The sequence below is a fragment of the Nicrophorus vespilloides genome, unplaced genomic scaffold (genome assembly GCF_001412225.1).
Source record: "Nicrophorus vespilloides isolate i.1.1-1 unplaced genomic scaffold, Nicve_v1.0, whole genome shotgun sequence".
NCBI classification, from domain to species: Eukaryota; Metazoa; Arthropoda; class Insecta; order Coleoptera; family Silphidae; genus Nicrophorus; species Nicrophorus vespilloides.
Genome location: NW_017097600.1, coordinates 320,240 through 343,469, shown reverse-complemented (window position 1 = coordinate 343,469; position 23,230 = coordinate 320,240). Strand labels below are relative to the sequence as shown.

The 23,230-nt window shown below is 34.1% G+C and overlaps 6 protein-coding genes across 6 annotated transcripts; 1 reads left to right on the top strand and 5 right to left on the bottom strand.

Annotated features, from left to right (window-relative positions):
* Nucleotides 1–6,731: 6,731 nt before the first annotated feature.
* Nucleotides 6,732–8,197, bottom strand: LOC108560508. Its single transcript, XM_017918078.1, has 2 exons — nucleotides 8,047–8,197; nucleotides 6,732–7,985 (listed from the first exon to the last, which is right to left on the bottom strand). Exons 1-2 carry the CDS (start codon nucleotides 8,047–8,049, stop codon nucleotides 6,732–6,734), a joined length of 1,257 nt encoding a protein of 418 aa, XP_017773567.1. The 5' UTR covers nucleotides 8,050–8,197.
* A 235-nt stretch (nucleotides 8,198–8,432) lies between these two features.
* Nucleotides 8,433–9,304, bottom strand: LOC108560522. Its single transcript, XM_017918096.1, has 2 exons — nucleotides 9,053–9,304; nucleotides 8,433–8,997 (listed from the first exon to the last, which is right to left on the bottom strand). Exons 1-2 carry the CDS (start codon nucleotides 9,179–9,181, stop codon nucleotides 8,434–8,436), a joined length of 693 nt encoding a protein of 230 aa, XP_017773585.1. The 5' UTR covers nucleotides 9,182–9,304; the 3' UTR covers nucleotide 8,433.
* Nucleotides 9,305–10,044: 740 nt separating this feature from the next.
* LOC108560518 (dysbindin protein homolog) lies at nucleotides 10,045–11,179 on the top strand. The gene is made up of 3 exons (XM_017918091.1): nucleotides 10,045–10,735; nucleotides 10,789–10,950; nucleotides 11,007–11,179. Exons 1-3 carry the CDS (start codon nucleotides 10,279–10,281, stop codon nucleotides 11,102–11,104), a joined length of 717 nt encoding a protein of 238 aa, XP_017773580.1. The 5' UTR covers nucleotides 10,045–10,278; the 3' UTR covers nucleotides 11,105–11,179.
* A 1,575-nt stretch (nucleotides 11,180–12,754) lies between these two features.
* Nucleotides 12,755–14,753, bottom strand: LOC108560541 (UPF0183 protein CG7083). The gene is made up of 7 exons (XM_017918131.1): nucleotides 14,520–14,753; nucleotides 14,204–14,286; nucleotides 14,020–14,147; nucleotides 13,774–13,955; nucleotides 13,307–13,713; nucleotides 12,962–13,234; nucleotides 12,755–12,905 (listed from the first exon to the last, which is right to left on the bottom strand). The coding sequence occupies exons 1-7, from the start codon at nucleotides 14,581–14,583 to the stop codon at nucleotides 12,825–12,827; spliced, it is 1,218 nt and encodes a 405-aa protein (XP_017773620.1). The 5' UTR covers nucleotides 14,584–14,753; the 3' UTR covers nucleotides 12,755–12,824.
* Nucleotides 14,754–16,099: 1,346 nt separating this feature from the next.
* Nucleotides 16,100–18,045, bottom strand: LOC108560527 (N6-adenosine-methyltransferase subunit METTL3). The gene is made up of 2 exons (XM_017918108.1): nucleotides 17,361–18,045; nucleotides 16,100–17,304 (listed from the first exon to the last, which is right to left on the bottom strand). The coding sequence occupies exons 1-2, from the start codon at nucleotides 17,961–17,963 to the stop codon at nucleotides 16,261–16,263; spliced, it is 1,647 nt and encodes a 548-aa protein (XP_017773597.1). The 5' UTR covers nucleotides 17,964–18,045; the 3' UTR covers nucleotides 16,100–16,260.
* Nucleotides 18,046–19,066: 1,021 nt separating this feature from the next.
* LOC108560529 (ras-related protein Rab-1A) lies at nucleotides 19,067–23,170 on the bottom strand. The gene is made up of 7 exons (XM_017918111.1): nucleotides 22,948–23,170; nucleotides 21,381–21,453; nucleotides 20,797–20,844; nucleotides 20,688–20,735; nucleotides 20,395–20,622; nucleotides 20,059–20,330; nucleotides 19,067–19,436 (listed from the first exon to the last, which is right to left on the bottom strand). The coding sequence occupies exons 1-6, from the start codon at nucleotides 22,959–22,961 to the stop codon at nucleotides 20,133–20,135; spliced, it is 609 nt and encodes a 202-aa protein (XP_017773600.1). The 5' UTR covers nucleotides 22,962–23,170; the 3' UTR covers nucleotides 19,067–19,436; nucleotides 20,059–20,132.
* Nucleotides 23,171–23,230: the final 60 nt, after the last annotated feature.

Below are 23,230 nucleotides of genomic sequence, written 5' to 3'. Positions count from 1 at the left end.
GTGATTGGTTGAACCGCAACTATTGATCCAATTTTTAGCCAACCGCGTGCCGCCATTCTGTCGTTCTCTCCCAGCCCTGACAACTTTTTTTTGTTTTCTCTTCCTCTTTTTTTTATGTCCGGCTTTGTTTCGATGCTTCGAAGAACTTTTGTTTGCAGAGATATCAAAATGAATAAAGCTGCAGCAATTGAAATATATATATATATAATAGGCATCAGCATGGAAATGGAAAGAATGTGAATGTGTATTTAGCATTTTATGCTGAGCGCGGCAGACTGGCTATATTGCAGACGTCATCTGCGTCATCATCATCATTCTAGAATTAATGCCTCGCAGCGTGTGTTATATGTATGTATTGTATCTTCTAAGGCTCGACGGATCGTGCAGCAAGCAGGCAGGCAACAAAATCGACCCGGCGAGGTCGTTTCTCTCGTGCGTCTTCCCCCCCATACCAAGCAGAATGGTTCAGTCTGAATAGATTAAAACTCTCCAACTTTCCACACTACAGCTATAAATACATTTACAGCGTCCGTTGCTGCCAGAAACCTACCACCTCGTCCCGCCTCACCTCTTCTTCACTCTATCCCCGCTCTCATCAAGGCAACCTTTCCTGAACACACACATACAAATAAGTATGCACATAGTAGAATCATACATTTGTGTGTGTGTGTAGACAATTTGGCCTGTTTTGACCTAAGTTGTAGCCTGGTTCAAGATTAGGCGAAAGCGGTTTTGATGTTCCATGTTCTGTTCCACTGCCAATGATACAAGTTTGGTAGCGTTGGCGACTGGGCGTTTCCTTTAGGATTTGCTTGATAAAGACAGAGAGCGGAAACGGTATCTAGATATTATTTGAACAATTCTGTCCCCCTTCATCAGTACGATTATATGCATTATGTTCCATTCACTATTTTGTTTTTACGTGACATAAAGAGCTTACAAAACAGGATAGGATTCAACGAAAAGCAATTGAATCGTACAAAGGTTTGACGGTGGTAGTGCGCGCTCGAAAGTAGGAAAGAAAGATCGTGTACGCGGATAGACGGAGCGAGAAAGATAATGGCCTCGGTAGTCAGATGAGCCTAGTAAATATATTTATATATATATATATCTCGAAAGGCAAGTATGGGAGCGAGATAGTATCAGGCTGCTGGCATGGTTCGTGGTCCGGGGAGAGGAGAGGGGGTGACCGGTTAATAGCGATGAGGGGCGGAAGCGGAGGCGTTGGTTTCGATGGTTGGGTCTGTTGGAGCGTTGCCGACCGCGTTTAGCCTTGGATCGATGCTCCTCTGGCAGCTACGCCGTATTTCGTATAGCGAACGATGCTATTATAGCATTGACGACACTGCTGGCTATGTATGCTACATAGCATCTCCGTCCGTCCATCCTACTCGCGCCCCCACCCAAACACCATTCGTGCTCAGGGCGTAGCGCACATAAAGCGCGTGCAGCAGATAGAGTGAGTGAATGAAAGAGAAACAAAGACAAGGAGACTGTAATTCTAACCACCCCCCACCCCCGAGACGTAAGCATGCCAAGACCCATAATTTAGTTAGAGAGAGCATTACCACATGAACGAGGACATAGAAACAAGTTTTGATGTTCGCTCGTTCTCTCCCTCTTCAACGGCTTGCTCAAAAAGGACAAAACATCCAGACTGTGGTATTCTGTTATTATGGTCGGTTCATGTAAATAGCAAGCGATGGGCTAAAAATACACGAATACCACACGAGGCCCTCTCTTTTTCCACCGGACTCGTTCGTTCTTTAACTAACTCTTTTATTAAGCGCACTTATCGCCATCTCTGCTTACAAAATTGGGAAACCTTGACACTATTATTAATATTACTTTCAATGCTTTCAATTCTCGCCTCGTCCGCACCAACTTGATACATTGATGTGCGTGTTACTATTCTAAATTAGAGACGCATCTATATTTTCCTTCTTTTTTTTGACATTCCATAACCCTAATGACATATTCCAGTAACAATGTCATCAAACACATATTTTATGTATTTTTATGTAACATTATTAAACAATTAAGTTGTAAAAGCAAAATAATTATGGTTCATATTTCGATATTACTATTTATATGATTAAATTTACTGATATAAATTTATACAAGATACAGTGAGATAGTGAATATTTGCAGATAACATAGATAAGGCTTGCCTTTTTGCAATATTGCTTTTTATTTATAGTAGTTTAAATACTACAAAGATATTTAGATGTATCACATGAAACAGAAATATCTGGAATCATCAAGTACGTAATTTTCCATTGAAGGAAAAATAATATAAATCAGTGGTTTTCAACCATTTTTTTAATCTCCGGGACGCACTGGAACTTATAGTTAAACTTCCGATGAACATTTAAATGGCGATGAGTTTGTAATTTCTACATGTATTGTGTGTTGGATTTCTTAGAAAACTAATGTTATTAATGTCTTAAAATCACTAATCTTAGTCATCCAATTTCAGTTTCAAGTAAATATACTAAAAACACATATAATGAAACCTCGCTTCTCGAATAATATAAATACATCAAAGTTCCATCTTAATATTAAATACAATTTAATAACAAATATCAATAATAAAGAAATACACATATTTAAAACAATAATTAAATATTATTAAATTATGTTTACGATAATAACTACTTATATTTTGATTCTTTAAAACTGATGTCTGACTGAAAACTGATTTTAAATATTTAACAAATAAATTCGAGTTTCAATTCCCCTTTTTAAAATTTCTCTTTTTAATCTGTAAACATTTAAATTGGTAAAAAACTTTTATATTTGCGTAAAGAGTTTTTTTCTCTAATACGAGTTTAGTAAGAGTTTAAATTCTCATTAGAAACCTTCGATAAATACAATAATAGAAGATTTAAAAAATGCAGTTATAACTTTAATTTACAATTCATATAACATTGTATTAAATAGAAATAATGTGAGGAATTATTTTATAATTGAGGAAGCAAACTTAACTTTTCATATGATTGAATAAATTTGAATCAGAAAATATTAATATGCGAATAGATTGATTTTGTAACGCGATTTATTTTATTCATTTATGTGTTTGTAAATGTCACTTTTTATAGATACATGACGTTTGATTATTTTAAAATGTCAAACAGAAACATAATCCAACTTTCACCGTTCGTATACAAGAAAAAAAAACTATTTATCCAAAGGTTACAATCACTGCCAGCGTTTTGTTGCGTAACATCAATGTGCAATTAAAAATTATCATTTTGTACGTTTGAAATGTTGCAGAATTAATAAAAAACAACAACTTAGATATGGTGGGTAAAAAAGGTCAAGATAAAAGTAAATTGGAGATAACGTATGTGTTTAAAGTTTAAATCAAACGAACAGGAACGATTTAGTATATCTCCGAGCTGCAATATAAGATATACGATCATAAAAACCGGACAGTTTTTAACAAGTAACTTAACGTAAGTCAGGTTAAGGAGCAATGACCGGGCTACCTCCCTTCCATGTCTGCAATGAAAGCAACTGCGTCTCTCCAACTTAATTAATACCAACTTAGAATCTAAATTAATGTTTTTTTTGCCTCTCCCTGCTAATAGCTTTCAACTTAATCTATTTCCATTCACTCAGCGCTGCTTAACCTTCACTTCATTAGCGTTATTTTTCTTCATTTAGCATGTAATTAGGACGTAGACCTTCAAGTTTTGCTACATGTCGCCTTTGCTTTTAGTTTCGAGATAAAAATAGAAAATAGCTTGTATTATTATATTGCTGGAAGCCTATTTCGTCCGAAATTATTGCTTTTCTATTACTCCGTTCGACCGAGAGTCGAGGTGTGCACGGTGAAAACTCGACGTTACGGTGATGTAAGTAGTAATATGTAGTAAGTTGGAAAGAACAAGATTTCGTTCCTCTCGCTCGCTGCACACTACAGAAGCTTGTTTGAAACTTTATCGATTCGTGCTGGAATAGAGAGGAATGGAATGATTCTCTCTTTCATCACATGACGATTTCCATTAAAGTTGTTGACGACCAACAACAGTTGCTAGGCGCTACTCAACTCGACGCAACGAGACACGAATGAAGACCTACTTCATACAATCATACTGAAGCTTTCAAATCATATCGAGACACGAAATGCATTTTTGTTTTGTCGCACCAAATGAACATCAAGAATTAAAGTGATTTTTCTACCCACGTGGCGAAAAGCTTGAACCATTTCCATCTTTCTTTAATCGATTGTAAAATTACTAGTAACAAGCCTCATCCTCCGATTGAGCAAATAAAACTTGATTTAAGGCGTTACCAGGACGACAGATTGCGGGGATTATAACAAAATCCCGTTTCCATGTTTTCCAAGGCGTTTGTAATTCTGATGTAGCCAGAACTGGGAGCGATCGATTTCGAATTATTTAGAACTGTCGAATTTTAGGATTTTGATGGCCGAGACCTTGAACTCCTGGGAATTGAAGGAAACAAGTTTGAGACAGTTTACAGGCAGCCAGTCGAAATTCCTCAATCGATTTCTGTCCCTTTTTGCCACTCCAGACTGCTTCTTCAGCTTTCCAGTTGGTTCTCAACACATACATATATGAAAGAGAGAGATAGATAATAAGATAGTGCGAATGTGAGAGAGACAGAGGGAAGGAGAATTTCTGGCTAAAAACGGATTATACTGAGAAGAGATGAAATAAGTATTTAAACTGTAAAAAGAAATTGCGTAAAGAAAACAACATTTTTTAATTATATAGGTTTATTATAAATATATATATTTATACACGTATATTTGCTTTTTTTTTATATTATTATGTCTACATAATGAATGCGCACCAATAATAATAATAATAATAAATAAATATATGAATATAAATGTAATTTCATTTCCGTTTTTAATTATTAATTCGTAACTGTGTGTTCGTTTTATGTTTTATTGTGTTTTCAAATATTTTACTATTCAATTACGGAAATTCGTTTTATTATTGACACAATTTAATTTTTAATTAAACTTATATTAGCATATAAAATATATGTATATTGTAGCGCGAGTGGTGTGGGGGGGGGGGGTTGTAAAGGTGGTATGGGGAACGGCCGGTTGTGAGCGTGGATGGAACAGGATGGGGGCGGGGGGTGGATGCTAGTAGTAAACTTTTTAATTTTTATTATTTCAATCAAAATTTTAATGAAGTAATTAATTCTTGGGTCATGCGCTATTTCCAAACCGACAATGTGTACCACCAAAAATAATTGTTGTTCGCTCGCATTTCATTTGGATTCTCTTTACAAATTGAAATATTTTGTGTGATCTAACCAAATTTATATATAAACAAGTATTAAATACTGATAATAAGACAACTTATTTCAAAAACATATTCAATTATCAAGTTGTACAATTTTATAGTGGACATTAAAAAAAATTTGATCTTGATCCTTTTTATTTTAAAAGTAAACTATACTCGTACAAATCTGAACTTTATCTACATTTATACAAACTGCACTATAATTGTTAAATTAACTTGCTAAACCAGGAATTCGAAATGCAGCATTGATATCAAACTATTCGTAACAATAAACTAACGGCCAAGTAATTTAGTGCATTCAATCGTAATATTAATTAATTTGTATGAACATGATACATGATATACATAATTTGTAATATATTATATATGGACTAATAAATTCAAATACAAAAATATGGATGATTTAAATGTTACAGACATTATTTTTGTTTTCTATAAAATGCTAAAATGTGAAAACAATGCTCATTAATTTTTATTTTTTTCGATTTTGAACGCAAATTACAGTCAAATCGATTAAACCATAGCAATGGAATACTCGATACATTCCCAAACATCTAGCTTTCAAATGCATTTTCTTGTAACGGATTCTTAATGTTACAGAATCAAGGACCGAGAGAACATATACAAACTCACAACAATAGAATTTCAACTACTGATTCATACAGCGCAAAGTGATCTAAAAATAGTACATGTACAATTACTTAGTTGTAAGTGCTCAATCAATTATATAATTGAGAGGATTAATGAGATTTAAAGTTGAATGTGCCATTGATAAATCTCTGCATCTTGTATATGTACTTATTTCAATTGATAAGTTTACGTAAAAATTGCAATTATATCGTATTTTGTATCACGTTTATTTTAGTTAATAAATAATTTGATAGATATTTTTCTCCAGTATCTGCTTATAAAAGCGATGTATTAAAGTTTTGAACAGTATTTCCTAATATCAATCTGTGGAAATCGTATTCGTTATATTGAACGATGCAATCATATTATATTACTACAAAACCAGGGCCGTGGAAAGGTAAAATATGTTTTCTTTTTTAAAATTATTATTTAATTTCGAAGAAAGTAATAATTCAAAGTCTCATTCAATAGATGCCATATTTAAAAATGTATCACTGGTCCAAAATACTCTCTAGCTACGGCCCTGCATGATGTGAATATGAATTATATTAGGTAGCGCATTCGGAATTTAAGAAGATATGAGGTGATGAACTGATACAAATATTTATAATTAAAAAATATCTATTATTTATCTTCATATTACTTTAGAGACGACACATTTAAATGTTGATTGTAGAGATATAGAAGGTGATAAACAAAATATATTCGAGTTATTAATAAATTTATTATATTATCATTTTTAGTTCTCATCTTAAATATATCCCTATAAATAATCATTTTAACAAAAGTCAAATGTTAAAACAGTATCTATTAAAATAAACAAATGTAGCATGTATTATAAAGCAGATACATTTGCGGTAGACGCGCCGGATGGAATGCAGCGGTTGTGATTTGGGAACGGTCGAGAGGCATGTGATGCTGACTGCAGTAAGGTAAGAGACGCCCCCCGAGACAGAGGCATGATTTAGTCGGGGGGCAGCATGAGTTTTCCGGATTGCCATCGTACTGCTCTTTAGCTTGACGCTCAATCTCCGTGAAGAACATATCATTGGAGGATGACTGGTATTCCCTTAGTGCGATCTTCTCTAAATCATCGGAGGCGCTGCAAGCTACCGGAATCTCTTGTTCTTGCACGACTTCCGACTGCCGAGTCATCAACTTATAATCCTGCTTCTTGTGTGCGGCGGTTGTAGAGCTTGCACCACCCTGAACGGACGGCTTCTTGATGAAAATTGTCTTGTTCGCATCCGGTTTCGTTTTTACAAATTTTGTCGTTATCGGCGACGGCACCGTTTTCTTCGTTTTAGCTTTCGGGGGATCGAAACTGGAACAATTCGGGACCGGTTGTTGTGATGTTTGAGCTGTTTGATACAAGCTCTGCAGATTCCAATTTTGGCTAGCATTTTGAAATATCGTTTGAGGGGTAGTCGGCCTCGTGAAATTAGTCCATTTATGTTTCGTGGGCATTTGCGGTAACAGAAGCTGTCCCAAGAAATTACCATAACCGCATATATTTTGTGATCTGTACGTTGCTGGCAAAAACCATTGAGGACAAGTAGTTAGAGTTGGACGTGTCGTAGGCACAGGTGTGGTGTTGCTGTAAGGATTGCCGTAATTCATACGGTAATTGGTATTATAAACCGTGTTGGAAACAACTTGCAGAGGATTGCAACCATTGCTGCTTCTGATCTCGTTATCATAATCTTCTGAATCATGCAGAAATAAGGAACTGCTATCTTGTATTGTCATGGGAGTATTCAGCACCTCTGAATAGGACGTCGTTGGAGCAGTAATCGCCTCGGATCCCTCAAAATTGCAATTCAGTTTCATGTCCATCTCCGAAATATTGATCAGAGTTTCAACAGTCTTCAATTGCTCATTGTTATCTTGCTTCGTAGGCGATGAAACAGCCTCTTGCTTTGTTGGCGATTTGTTGCCCTGCACAACATCCGAGTAGAGTCTGCGTACTGGAGGAACCATCATTGTTTCCGGCTGGATCTGCACGATTTTCGCTTCGATTTTTGGTAACTTCTCGTTCAAACTGACAATCGAATCGACCAAATTCTAAACGCCCGTTTGTCTTTTATCAATACCTCAGAAGCTAACTAATGTTTTTTTTTGTTACCATTTCATTAATTACCTGTAAATTTTTCTCCGTGTCGTTCGAACGTAGGCAATTCACATACTTAAAATTGTCTTCCTCGACGAAGACGTTCTCTAAGGATGTCTTGTACACCTTCAGCGCTTTATCATAATTCTCTAACTTGGGTCGATTCCACAGCTCCTTAACGATGTCTATAAAACAAACATGAGTCTCTAACGTTTCTTATCTTTATATAATATAACTTTTATAGATAATTCGATACTCTTAAATTATAATTTCACAATTATTACACATATGTTATATGTTTTTCATTGAATTTCGCAGTAGAAAATGTTGTATAGGATATTATAGGATTTCATATGTATAAAAGTTGTTAAGCTTAAATAGAAGAGGATATAAATGTATATATTATGTTTTGAAACCTGCTAGTATTTTCTTCCTAAGTAATACATCCTCGTATTCCTTGACGTTAAAATAATAGGGCAAGTAATTTTCCGCTTCCGGATGTTTCGCGTTCCTGAGCTGTTTTGTAGTTGTTCGCTCGAAGAGTTGCTCAATAACCGGATTGTAATTGTAAAATTTACGGAATTCGCCGCCACAACAAGCCGATACAAGCGACGGTAAGGGCATATCCTCGATGACCGAAATCTTGTCCAGATGTTCTAATTCAGCCTCGTAGATGTTGAAATTCAATGAACCGGCGTAGATGGTGTGCCTAAAAATCTGCTCGACCTCTGGCGTCGTCCACGATTCGACGACGGTTGCAGCGGGTTGCTGAGGTCCATGGTAGCAGATCGTGGATGACGAGATAAGAGGCTCCCACCAACTTGGAGTGTACGCCCTCTCACGTACTTCGTCGTACGGGTACGGCCCATACCTTGCTAGATTACTACTTGGTATCACATCCCGCACGTTTCGCACCCGCTCCACTTCCGGATTCTCTTCCAATTTTTTTATTCTAGCATACAAAACCTGCCAAAGTGACACATTTAGAACAGGAAAGTATATGAAAAAGGAACGGTATCACCTGATTGGCTTTCTTATAGACGGGATCCTGAGCGAAATCATGGTCAGAGATAAATATTATCTTCCTGTAGGCCTCCTGCAGCCGTTCTCTAACCATAAGATGTTCATTTAAAATTGAATTACTGCTCATACTCGCGCCATTGTTTTATATCTATCACAACCTACTTTATACGATTACACATAGATGGAAACACATTCGGAAACAAACAAACAAAAATATTTTCATAAAGCGCACCCTCATCTACCGCTCATCAAAATTGCAGACTTACGGAATACAACACTACTTCCTCAGATTTTAAAATATCGGAGAAATATATAATTTTTGTGTATTTATGTATTTAGATTTTTCAAAAATGTCAAGTATTTGACGCTTTACTTCAAAAATAATACTTCATTTATAATGTTATTTAAATGTGTATATTTGTTTCATAATTAGAAAGTACTAGGTTTATTTTAGAACCACCATAGAATAAGGAAGATATTTCTTATGGACAACATCAACTTTCAAATCAGTATCTGCCGTATGCTGATCAAAAAATATTTAATAAACTATTTTATCATATACTTTGTAATTGTGAAATTTTCAAAATTATATGAAGATGATGATACATATTAGGTAGTCGATTTTCGTCCGTTTCTTCGCTCCATCCTTCCTGTACATACGCCGCGTTGTAGCCGTCTAACATTAACTATGTACATAAAAGGAATTGATATGAACTAAGTGTCATTGTATCTTATTCTTGAAGATATGAGTTCATAGTACGGAAATAATAATAAATAATTAACGCAATAACTGCACAATATTGTTTATTTAATAAAAACTTGAAATTAGTGGCGATTAATTAATATCAATAAACTATTGACAAAAGCAATTCCATCTTATTGCTTCTATAGTGAAATCCATAATTTTCATACTATTATAGGCAGCCATTTAAACATATATTTAAGTATTAAATACTCTTCAATTTAGATGAGGTCAAGTTGAAAATGTAAATAATCTATATTACATGAATAACATGTTATGTTATTCAAGTGATTAGTATAAGTACGATGATAAACGACTGATAAACAATCAATAATTTTACTAAACAAATAGCTTCGAAAAGTAACTACTGCGCGCAGCTTAGTGTTTCAAGGTTCAACTACAAAGTGGATAAATAAAGTAGAAATCATATGATGTTGTTGTGATGTGTCTGCACCTAACCTCATTCACCGTAATAGAAAACAATGGAAGTGTTTAACAACATAAAAGACTTTCTGAATGCCAAACACCTGCTCACGCAGAGCGGAGATACATTGAATACGATAGACGGTTCATGTGTTGATTGTGAAGCGGGAACCCAGATTCTGCAGCACTTCCAGCAGGAATGGGAGGATCTACACAGGAAGAACGAGGAGAATGCCGAGAGGGCGGAGCAACTGGCCGAAATCATTTCTGAAACTCATAGGACCATCACCAATAAAAACGCGTATATCACTAAGATTAACCAATTGATTGGAGCTACACCTTGCTTGAAGGATACCGTCGAACAGTGCGCCCGACAAATCTCCGAACTTCATCAACTTTTCGAAGACGTGGAAAAAGCTCTCGTGGATTTCGAGGATGTGATAGAAGAAGTAGAACTGCAGCATATGAAGAATGAGCATCGGTACCAATTGGCACTATATCAGGAGAAACGAATAGGTTCATAGCATGAAAATAAATTAGAAAATTACTTACTTGTTTCTTTTTTTCAGCAAATCTAGAGACGTGTCGTCTCGATTTAGCCAATAAGCACGCTCAGCGCGTCTCGGATATAGAGCACAAGAACAAACGGACGTTGCAAGAGAGGCAGCAAGTATTTCAGGAGGCATTCAAAAATGATTTAGAAACCTATAAGATTTTAGGAGCAATACCAAGTGAATACATTTCAAATACAAACTATATACATTTTCTAAAATATAATTCGTTTCAGAAATTGAAGCAGTAAAAGCTCAGCCAAGTGCTTTGCTTGAGGAAATTCAACTCGACATGGACGATACGGAACTTAACAACTTTCTAGATGACAAATGATACTTATTATATATATATATATAGTTGACTAAATTTCTGTATATTTTTATTAAATATATTTTTCCTTTATTATTATTCTTATAACATTTAGTCTCCATTATTCAAACTTATATATTTGCAGGATTAAGGTAAACTAGGGTGAAATTAATAATGTTAATTCGACTTTAATAATTTATTTATTTCTGAAGTCTGAATCACAATGTTAAAATTATAATTAAAAAAATATATATTTTAATTTTTCCGCACACACGTCCTAAAAATCCATATCATTTTGTATAACTTTAATTAGCTTATGTATTTATTTGCACGTATATTTACAGAATTAAATCGATGAGATCTAAATTAAAATGAAACGAAAAGTAAATAAACACAGTAAACGAGAAAAACACAGCGAACAAAACTAAACCTTGGTCATATCTCATATCAACTCAATAAAAGATATTTACAATAAACAAATAAACAATGATGGCTCGCAGAACTACTACAGAAATTAAGTGTGTGTTTAACTCGTAGAAAATATAATTAAAATTAGTAATAAAAATAAAACCTAATCACGTAAACGAAAATCAATCCATACAGTTCTTTTGATTTTTCATTGTTATCTAATTTTTTTTGTCATTTTCTTTTAAAAAATAATTTGTTGTTTTTTTCTTTGTAATTAACGAAGCACCCTAAACACATTTGAATCAAATTGCTTCTTATAATAAAAAACGGTCGCCACTTTTCTTCCTTTCATAACACTATAATTTCAACAATAATGAAAATATGGCAGTTTTTTTTATCTCGAATATTAAGTAAATATTTAAACGTTGGCTTAATTCTTAACTCTAACTCAATAAACGCAGATCTCAAGATTTCATCTTTAAATTCTCTCGGTGTCTCTCTTTCTAAATTGTATCTCCTAAAGAAACGAAAATGTTAATTGTTTTTGGTAACATACGATTACACAATATTTGGTGCACAGTAGTAGCACACTTATTATACGAATACATATTATGTATAATATAATATTACTGTTACAAGTAAATCCGAATGTTTCTGCTTACATTTTTTTGATACTATGCGGACTTTCCGGCCAGAATAATTATTGTATATAGTAGTAACCAGAAAAATAGTAAGTTTCAGTGTTTCCTCATAATTTGTGTCCTTTTATCTGTTACATTTTGTCTGTGGTCTGTGATAGGAGTTTTCGTAATTTCTCTATTCGACGATGAAAATGATACAGATAGATGCTACCCCAAATACAGTATAAAATATCGTCGTGGTCTGGATACACTCTGGGTAATACATATCACATAACTTATAACACAATTGTAACACCGGCTGTCCTCGCTAATTGTTTGCAATAGAATTTATCATGACACTTCGCTGCATACGCAAAGAAGAAAACTTGGTTTAAACGGCGCATTTTGAGTCGTTCATAACATCACATTACAACACACCCTGATCCATGATTCTTATTTATCTATATCTTTTCTGCTATCAACTTCATCTGCATGGGTAGCATAAATCCTTTCATATAAAATTGGCTGAGAAGTTTTCATTTTTGTTTCTTTTTTTTGTTTGTTTAGTATGTAATTATTAAACTTCTTTTTATTTACCGTAAGCTTTTTCTCCCTTTTTTTTTGTAAAATATTTCTTTTTTTTTCATGCAGACATTTTATGTTTATGGTTGCCAGTACCTGTTAGCAAGGATAAGGTAAGTGGCAGACAGCCTCTGTCACGCAAGGTCGTTCTCGCCCTCGCACGGCTTTCCGTCTCCATAAATACTTAACGATGCTATATAGTTGTTCGGCATCACCTTAGAAATTAATTGTTAATATTGTGAAGTCAGGAAGGGTTACGATTAATACTCACTTCGAATATGATGTCTTGGTAACCATAGCAGAAGGTACTACCAAACGGATTGGTAGTGTTTGTTGAACTGGCCCTGTTGAGCACGACCGGTCGTTCACTGGGTGTCAACTTTTTGCATAGATCGTCCCATCGACAGTAGGCTGTTACGTCCATGGTTTCCAGCAGTACGCTGAACTCGCATCTTTGGTACATATTAAAATTATAATGACCTGGGTAATTGGTGTGCATCACCACCTTCTTCACCAAGTGGGTACGTGCATCAAAAAGAATGTCCTGAAGAAAGTAACACCACATTTAAGGTTTTAATAATATTATAAATAAGTCTATTGTGATTTAGAAACGTACTAATCCGAGTGTGAAGTAATTGAAGAAGTAGTCGCTGCGACAGGCGGCCACCCTCCTATGGGCGTTCGGACTGTGGATCCGCATTTTATCCTCACTCTTGTAGAACACCTTACAAGGCGCGCCCAGATTAGAGGCTACGTCTTGTGCGGAATTCCCAAGCATAACTTCGCGTTCAATCTGCATCTTCGAAGAGTCTATCCTTCGGGTGTTGGCGCCGACCAGCAGGCTCAACTTAATGCCTTTAGTATAACTGTCTCCACGAATCACCTCCGCCTTTTTCAAATACATCTGACCGTGGAAACACGAGAGCGGAAGTTCGGGTGCACTTGCCATCTCCACACTTGCTCCACTGTAAATCGCCATTCGAGATACTAACGGCGATGAACCAGGTGGAAAATGTAAAGAACCTAGAATCCGAAAAATTAAATTAGTTAAATAAGTTAAAGCTATTCCAGGCAAATGTTTACCCAGATTGTGGGTGCTACCAGTTTGGAATCTAGATTCCACAGGAAAATAGAAAGAAAGGCCACGGAAATTTAGCACAAACAATTGTTTTTCAGAATCATACACTCCTGGATGTGTAGCCCCAAAAGAGTGTTCTATCTGTTCAATTGAAGGCAGAACTTCAGGAGAATTGAATGCCAATCCACTGTAATAGAAAAATATAAAAAAGAGCATAGATTATATAAAATAGATAAATATAATTTACACACCAATATTTTAACTTGACCATTTTCATATTACATATCTCTATGATCTTCAGCCTCTGCACAACTGGGTCAAAAAATAGTCTAATCCCATCTTGCGACAAGTTGATTATTAGGTCTACTTCTAGCGGGTTCTGGAAATAAAAGTTGCATTCATTTACCGTCAATTAATATTGCGATCGTGACTCACTGCATCGTTATAAAGCACTTGGACGCCTTTGATGTTGCCGACCTGCGACTGAATTATAGCGACGGCCTGCGAGAAATGCATCCCTGCGAAATAAAAAATAATAATCGAAATAGTACATCAACTGCAATTCACAACATCCCTTCTTACAAACAGATACAAAATTCCTCAAGGTCGATCTCCAAAAGATCGAAAGTCAAAATAAAAAGTGTGCGCAAGGATATAAAAAGAATAAACAATCGGATGCAAAAAAAAAAGGAAAGACAACAACAAATATTGCGCCTTATTACAAAAGCTAATAAATATCCTGTGGGCCTACCTAAGACTAACTCCCATTGTTCACAGCCTAACGAACGCTCGGGGACGATCTCCAGGTCCAGCATCTTGCAGCCAGATCGGTATGGGTCAGATAAGCTCAGGGTTAGCACAAATCAACAATGATAGAAGTCAAATATACGTTTAAACGACGGGCACCTCTTTGTCTAAATTCAGACGGACGCCATCTTATATTTGTCAATTGTCATTACTAACAGCTGATTTCCACAGCTGGGCATGGGCCCACGCGATTCTGAGCCTTTTTACAGCGTTACGTATGAATCAAATCCGGTCCGACTTCAAACACGAATCAAAATAAAGCCCCCTTCCATATACACACATACAAAAAAAAAAACTTGAAAAACAAAAAAAGAATAAAAATAAACAACAAAACATTAAACTGGTCCAAAATAAGGCAAGAAATATTATTTATTACAATTACACAGCTTTTACAATATTCTTACCATTTATTGAGAAACGGATCAGACAACAACTAAACAAAAACTACAGACTTATTCTTATCACAGCATTGTCAGTGTCAACAGAGAACTGTTTATTTATTTTTTTTCTCTGATCATAAAAGAAGTAAAATTTAAACAGAGACCTTGAAACAAAAAATAATTCGCAACTAAAAAATCAGTCAACTTAAGAAAGTTGCATAAGTGTATTCTAATTATACCATAAACCTATTTGGCTAATAAACAACTTATGTACAAATAGTTATTTTGATGACATCAAGGAAATTGCATTCTTAAAATACAACAACGCGTTCGGTAAAGTAACTGCGAATTTTCAATAATAAACAATTACATTGAAACATTGTTTCAAAGGTTCTTTGTATGTGGTTTATAGTATATAGCCTTGGCCTATCCAAAGTTTTTGCGTTCTATACAAATAAAACATGCCAACTAAATTTGCGCACTTGATCGAACATGGCTTTACTAAAAAAAAAACACACTTCTTCGAAAACTATTCTTGTCAACATTTTTTACTACAATGTATTATATAGATTTCTTAATTATATTAATTTCTGATTTTATAAATGATAAAAACACGTGTACATTTTTATGTATAATTTTTAGAGGTATTTTTTATTGTAACATACCAATATTTTTGTTGCTTGATTTGTTTTTTTTAATCTTGTATACATTATTTTTCTGAATTTTATTAATAGTTCAGAAAATGTAAATGTTTTTGGCGGTCGTTTTAATTTATAAAAAGCAAATTTACACAATTCGTTGTGCAGTATTTGAGTTATATATGTTTAGATTAGGTAGAGCTGTATGGTACCATCCTAATATCTCAAAAATAATTTATTACATTTATTATCAATTAATTCAAGTTGGGCGAAAAGACTGTGGTCAATAAACTTGTGTGCAATAAATTATGTTTAATTTAAATTATTCTTCACTCTTCAAACGTATACTTTTGCCTAATCTTTCAAACTTTAACAAATTTATTTGTACATATATATTAAATATCCAAACAAATAATATCGAATTTTTTACAAATACACGAAAAACGAATCAATTAAATATGTTTTGGGAAGATTTCATTTAAATTAATATATTTTATCTACTACAATAGGTTCAACATCATTTATTTTCGAGCTATAAAGCTCATGTCATAACTTGAATAAGAAAACTTAAAACATGCATTTTTTTTTATAATTTGCAAAATCGAAAATCAATAACGAAAAAACGATTATAGATAGGATGGTACACATTTTATAACTACTGCTTAACTTAATGTGAAGTGTCCGGTGGAGGAGCCATGCAGTTGCCATCCGGGTACCTCTTCTTAAAGCTCTCAATCAATTCTGGATCGACCAATCGAATACCATCGACCTGGTTGCCGAGTGTTATCCAGTTAGGCTGGATATTATGGGGCCTCCCAAAGAGTTCAATTTTCCGAGTGCCAGGAGAGAGACGCTCGATCATTCCGTAGATCTCATCTGGTTTGTGACTTGTTGCCCGCACCTCAGCCACTATCACATCCGAATCTAAGCCTCTGTTCAAGTTCTGCGGGTTGCCCTTCATGCCAACCAAACAGTGCTCCTTGCCATGATTTAACCAGTGTCCCGTTCTTCCTGTTCGAATGATTCGCTGCAGCTGGTTCGTTTTCACCCAAATAATTTCATCTACTCTCTCGTAGCCCCACAGTTTTAGGCACTCCCTCCCAAGTTCCATAGCCCTACCGGTGACCCAGAGGAAGATCAGACCTTCGTCTTGGAGTTGCGGGATGCCCAGTTGCCTCATTTCATCGTCCGACATTGTACCGTATGGAAGTTCCATATGTATATCCCAAGGAGGATCTGCCATTATCACAGCAAACTTTCCTAATGCTGTCATATCCAAATATCTTAAGTCACACTGCACCCACTGAGGTGGATATAGCGTGGTACTATCTAAACAAGGCACTGGTCTGTTCTGTGACATTTGTACCGTATCCTTCGCCTGTCCTGACCTATCAACCTCGTAATGGACATATTTACAAGTATCCATATGGAAGCACGTATTTAAGAATGAACAATCGCCCAGCGCCTCGTCCGTATGCTTTTGTATTATCTTCTTGAAATGTAACTTTTTGCAGTGCGCTGTTCCGGCGTTCCTTTGGCACTCAGCCTTCGTTCCATGTGGACAAAATTCCATGACTTGTGCTCCACCCTGCGATCTGAATCTCTCTGCTAAAGACCGCTCTTTTGCTGTTGGTTTACTTAAAAGATCCAATATTTCCTCTCCCAATTTTTTGCTCTCCTTTTCTTTTGTGGAAGGCATAGATAAAAGTGACTACAAATAATTTCAATCAATATAATATAACCAGTTCATCATACAAATTTACATACCAATATATCTGTTGCTTTTGGATCCTTCTTATCTTTTTTACGTTTATCCTCTTCCTCTACAACCTTCTTTTCAGGACTTTCATCTCGTTTCCTCTTTAATGTTTCATCCTTTACTTCTAACAACTCATTATCTTCCACCATCGCATTAAGCTTTGTATGTTCTACAAATATAACATCTAAAATATTCTTACCATCTTTAACTGTCTCTTTAACACTAATCAACTTTTGTGTTGTAAACTTTTGCAGTAAATTGCAAATTGATTTATGTGAAATATTTGAGTCATCTTGGAGCAACATCCCAAGTAAAACATCTGATGAAATCGGTATTTGTAAAGTGACTTCATTCAATTTCTTCAAGAGGCCTCTTTCTAGCTCAGGGTCTACTCTTATAAGATCCTCATCATTTAATTCATCCTGTTTGCACTCTTCTTTTACTGCAATTTGGCTACCTGTATCTATAGAACTTTGTATGGGAGAAGATGAACTAGCACCCAAATTTGACCCCAGAATATCCTGTCGCTCCTTTTTTCGTTTTTCCAATTTTTCACGTAAACTCAGCCTCTTGTTTTTAATCGCCTGGATTTGCTCCCAAGCATCAGACATTGTAGTCAATTTTTTTAAAAAAATTATTATAAAATGTAAACAAACTTATTTTTAGTAAACCTATAGGTTTGAGGTTAGAAAAACGTCAATACAAGAATTCAAAAAAATTCCAGGGAAGTAGCCTCTAAGACCGTATTTCTCCCACCTTTTCGGTGTTAAAAAATGTTATCCTCTGGAAATCATTCCATAAGAAAATTTAACAAATTTACAAATATTAGCAATTATTTTATGTAACGATAAGTATTTTGAATACGTTCTTTTTTAAAAATATTTTTGTTGTAATGAAATTGTTATTGGTTATTTTGTAATTCGATATTATTTTAATAATAATACATTTTATTACTCATACAAATATATGTACTAAAAACAAAAGAGAATACACTACACAATAAACTTATTTACCTTAATTTTAATTTAAAAAGTAATATGAATTATTTAATGTTAATTTCAGAGAAATTTGAGATGGGAATAATAAAAGAATTAAAAATAAATGTTTGATTGATTACCGCACAATTTGTTCAGTTAAACAAGATGATTCTTGAAACTCATCATTGAAATTTATTTGGTAGTAAAACACAAAAAAAAAAGTACTTCCAATTGATTCAATATTACAATGTTGTGTAAATCCCAACCCTATTCTATATAATTATCTGCTACATTACTCTACCATATAAACAAAAAGGTTATCAATTTAATTAGAATGAATCACATAATACCACAAAATATTCTTGTCTTATTTTACACAACGAAAGCTTGTTACAATTTTATCAATCGACGAATTTCGCTTCACCAACTAAAAAAGGAAAACGGTAACATAAAACAAACTAATCATATTTAAATTTTGAAATAAGAAAAAAAAAACGAACGATTCGATATTATCTATTTCGTTTTAACTAAAGCAACGTTCTAGCTCTTTATACTTACACCTTCTTATATAGTTCTCAAATTTCGTGTTCTTTGAAAAAAACGACGTGACAATAACGATAAACTAAAAAAAAACAACACATAATTTCTTCCATTTATACATATTAATTTAAAATAAATATTTTTTTTTTATTATTAGTATTGGCTATTGAGAAACGAACAAATTAAAAGAGAATATATTAATTAAGAGAAATCAGTAAAGAAATATATTGTTTAATAATTAGGCTACGTATTATAATGTAAATTGTTGCTATTTCCTTTTAAAAATCCTTCATCCAATCTATCCGTGGAAAGTAAAATGGGAGTAGAGTAGAAGCCCAAAAGAATATTTGCAAAATAAAAATTGGAGCAATGTGAAGGAAACTTCGAATGCAACGAATTATCGATGATTTTCAAAACGTATATATGTTTTCTATATATATATATATGCATATATAGTAAGACAAGATTACTATATATATATTTATATTATTATTAGATATATAATTATGGTAGCCGTCCTAGATGTAGGTATAAAATAATGTCCATGCCATGAGCTGCACCATACACCTACAACAACAAAAAGTATACATATCACAATTAATATATTTGCTCGCAATTAATTGTAAAACCTATTTTAAGAGATGAATAATTGTTATAGCTTGTATGCTGTTTCGATTGATCTTCATTTATTTTCAACAAATGAAACAAAAATATTGGTGCTATAGTTAGTATATACGTTAAATTCATCAGTCAGGCTTTGGAAATGATAAAATGAAATGGTAAGGGTCTTCACATCATGTGTTGCGACAGTACTAATATAAAAATAAATCAAAGCACACTGAGCTCTATGTAAAAGGAAATAGTCATACAAATAAATGAATGCGCGAATTTAATTTATGCTTTAATTTTGGTGATGTTTTCACAGTTCTACTTAATAGCGTTATCTCAATGTTACTGAGAGCCCAGCGTTGCATTGATTCAGTTTCAAGGTTTTGGTTTAGAAATACGATTTTATTAGTTAAACTTTGTTCATTTTCTTCTTTAAGTTTAGTTTTAGCAACAACTAATTACGACACAGACACATAAAATAAAGAAACTTAAGACACTCCTCGGGATGTTAATTATTGTAATTCTCTTGGTTGTTTCGCAAGTTTTTTTGGGTGCAATTATTTTTAAATCCGTGCAGTACCTTTTTTGAGAAAATGTAACTTGGTTCAAAAGAGGGGGAGGAGAGTGGGCGGTGGCGGAGACGGTGGTTTTTCTTCAGCAGCAGCCGGACTTGGTGGACTCGATGGGACGACCCTGATCGATCTTGACCTTGCTAGCCTGATCTGCGGCGGATGACGGTGGCCCCACGCGGTTCTTGATCTCCGCCGCCATGGTCATAAAGGCCTGCTCTACGTTCGATGCGTTCTTCGCCGAAGTCTCCAAGAATGGTATGGCCAGCTGATCGGCGTATTCCTGAAGAAGTGCAACAACCATATATAATACCAATAAGGATGTTAGTAGTTCATTGGTTTTGTACCTTGGCCGTTGCGTAGTCGACTACTTTCTTGGTCGTGAGGTCGCTCTTGTTGCCGACGAGCAGTTTGTTGACATTATCACAAGCATAACGGTCGATTTCCTCCAGCCACTGTTTCACGTTGTTGAAGGAATCCTGGTCCGTGCAATCGTACACTACAATGATGCCGTGTGCGCCGCGGTAGTAGCTCGACGTGATGGTCCTAAACCTTTCCTGCCCTGCGGTGTCCCACTACAAAAATGATCATCACATTGCGACTTCCGAAAACGCCCACCTATGTACTTTTTTATACTTACAATTTGCAATTTAATTGTTTTACCATCTAAATCAATCGTTCTGATTTTCTGTAATACAGAGTAAATTAAAATAATTTTTCGATCATAAATTGTTATATGTAATACGTACAAAATCCACTCCAATGGTACTGATATAACTTTCTGTATAGGTGTCATCCTACAAATAATAACAAACAGGAATATTAATATATTTCAAAATACATGAACATTTCTTCCAGATATATTATTGAATTAATCAATTTCCAACTATGAAAAAGGGCGTTAAATGAATAAGTATATAATAACACTATAAATTTAGTGCAAGTTTATATTTAGTTTAATCAAATTAAAATGGGTCAAGTGCAATTTGACTCTATTTTAAGTTTACTACTAACCGTGATATACTAAAGCTATTAAACTGAACTTAACAGGTCAATTCGATCATATGTAAATGTAAAAGTTAGATACTATTTAAAAAAAAAAACATTTTTTACATTAGAATAATGAACATTTTAATAATGAAATTTAGTTTATTTGAATCAATTTTGCGATACGTTATTATGTAAATAAGAGATAATTAAATCTACAAACAAAATGTTCAGACACTGTTTGAACAATAACAAAATATGATTGCTTACATTTAAACTGTCTTTATTTTATTACATATTAATATAAACAAAAGTCCAGATACATGTAAACTTAGTATTTACTTACAGCAAATCTGAGCAGTAGACACGATTTTCCTACACCGGAATCTCCAATCAGCAACAGTTTAAATAAATAATCACTGAAAATAAAAGGAAAAAATCGGTATAATAATTGCTTGCAAGAATTGAATAGAATGTATACAACCAAAACTGTTAACTGTGGTAGTACGTGCATGGTGATACAATTTTTAATTGTATCTTAATTTCTAGAAAATTTCCAAGATGAATTACCACTATCTAATTAGCAAATTCTTTAAAAGATTGCATTGATTTTTTTAGGCACTGTTATAAATACATTTTTTTTTGTGTAACCACTTAGGACTAGAAATTTAGGATTTTTTGGCCCTTCAAAGACTTAAAGGATGTTTCTTATCAAACAATAATACGATATATCTACAAATAATTCAAATGTACAAATATTAACGTTTGTAACTTATTTTTTAAAAGAACAATCAACAGTGCTTTATTCTCATGATATACGATACACGAGGGTGCGGCTTTGTTTCATATGGGCTTATTGAAGATAACAGGATGTTCTCAAATTGAATGGATATTCTTTTATACTAGTTTCTTATACAGTCTGCTTCTCCATACAAATAATAAATGCAACAATATCTAGTTTTAGAGTTCAAGTATATGTCAAATTGCTAAGATTTCAAATTCATTAAGTATAAATAAATGAATGCCAAAAGTATGTATTATTATGTTGCTTTTGATTATTTTGATGAATCAATTTTTTTAATACATTCATTATATTTTCTCAGCAATAAATATCTGTATCTTGCATTTACTTAATTAATGAAGAAGTATGTATCACAATATAAATTTCTGTTTCTTGAAAAATACACATGAAATATTTGTTGCTTTATAAGGACAGCTGTCATTGACATTTTGATTGATTTGACAGCCATTTTAGCAGTTTTCCTCAATATTCCTAATATCAAGATTATCATCATCATAAACATATAAAATCTGTTGTTTCATGTTTATAGTATAAACTTAAATTATCAATAAGGAAACTAAATTTGTACACATCACTAATTAAATGGTGTGTACACTTACAAAGAACTGTGATCTTTAGATTAAGTGTTATTTGGATTTGTGCATTGAAGCATAAAGAGTAAACTTCGTTTGCCAATAACTTGTAAACAATTGACATTTTTGTTTATGTTCAATAGATGGCTGGCTTTGTGCTTATAATCATGAATCTCGAAGCAATTTTGTAAGATGAATCAGCATAACGAAACGCAAGAAAACGATCGAAGAAAAAAAACATGTATCCAGAATTAAGATATCGCGTATTGTACACATTGCAAATAAATGTATGATTAATTTGGAATGGAAACAAGTTGACTCATGACGTTGACACCCAGAAACATAATATTAACATGTAGTGTTCGATAAAAGTGGGTGGTTTTCAGGATATAGAGTACACGTATATGTTTTGTTCTTTTCGAGGATTATTGTTGTTGCAAAGATGTGAGAGATGATTTCGTGTAATTTTCCACTCAGTTTTTTCGCATCTGTCGTCCTACCATTGTGTCAAAGTGGTCTCTGGAATCAATAATACTCACTATTCTGGATTCATGTTTGGTTATTTGCTTTCTGTTTCCTTTACGATATTCTGGTTGATTTACTTTGCGTTCCCGCTGGCACCGGTACGGTTCGCACTTCCGTTTCCGAAACTCAAAAAAAAGGAGAAAAACGGGATCTTTTCACCGCACAAATAAGCAAATTTAGGACAATGGCTGCGACAAGACACGGCTCGTAACTTTTAACATTGACGTAACGTTGCCAATGTGGCAAACGCGCAGCCATTCGGCCCCACTTCAAACCACTCGCGAGGAGAGCGCTAAA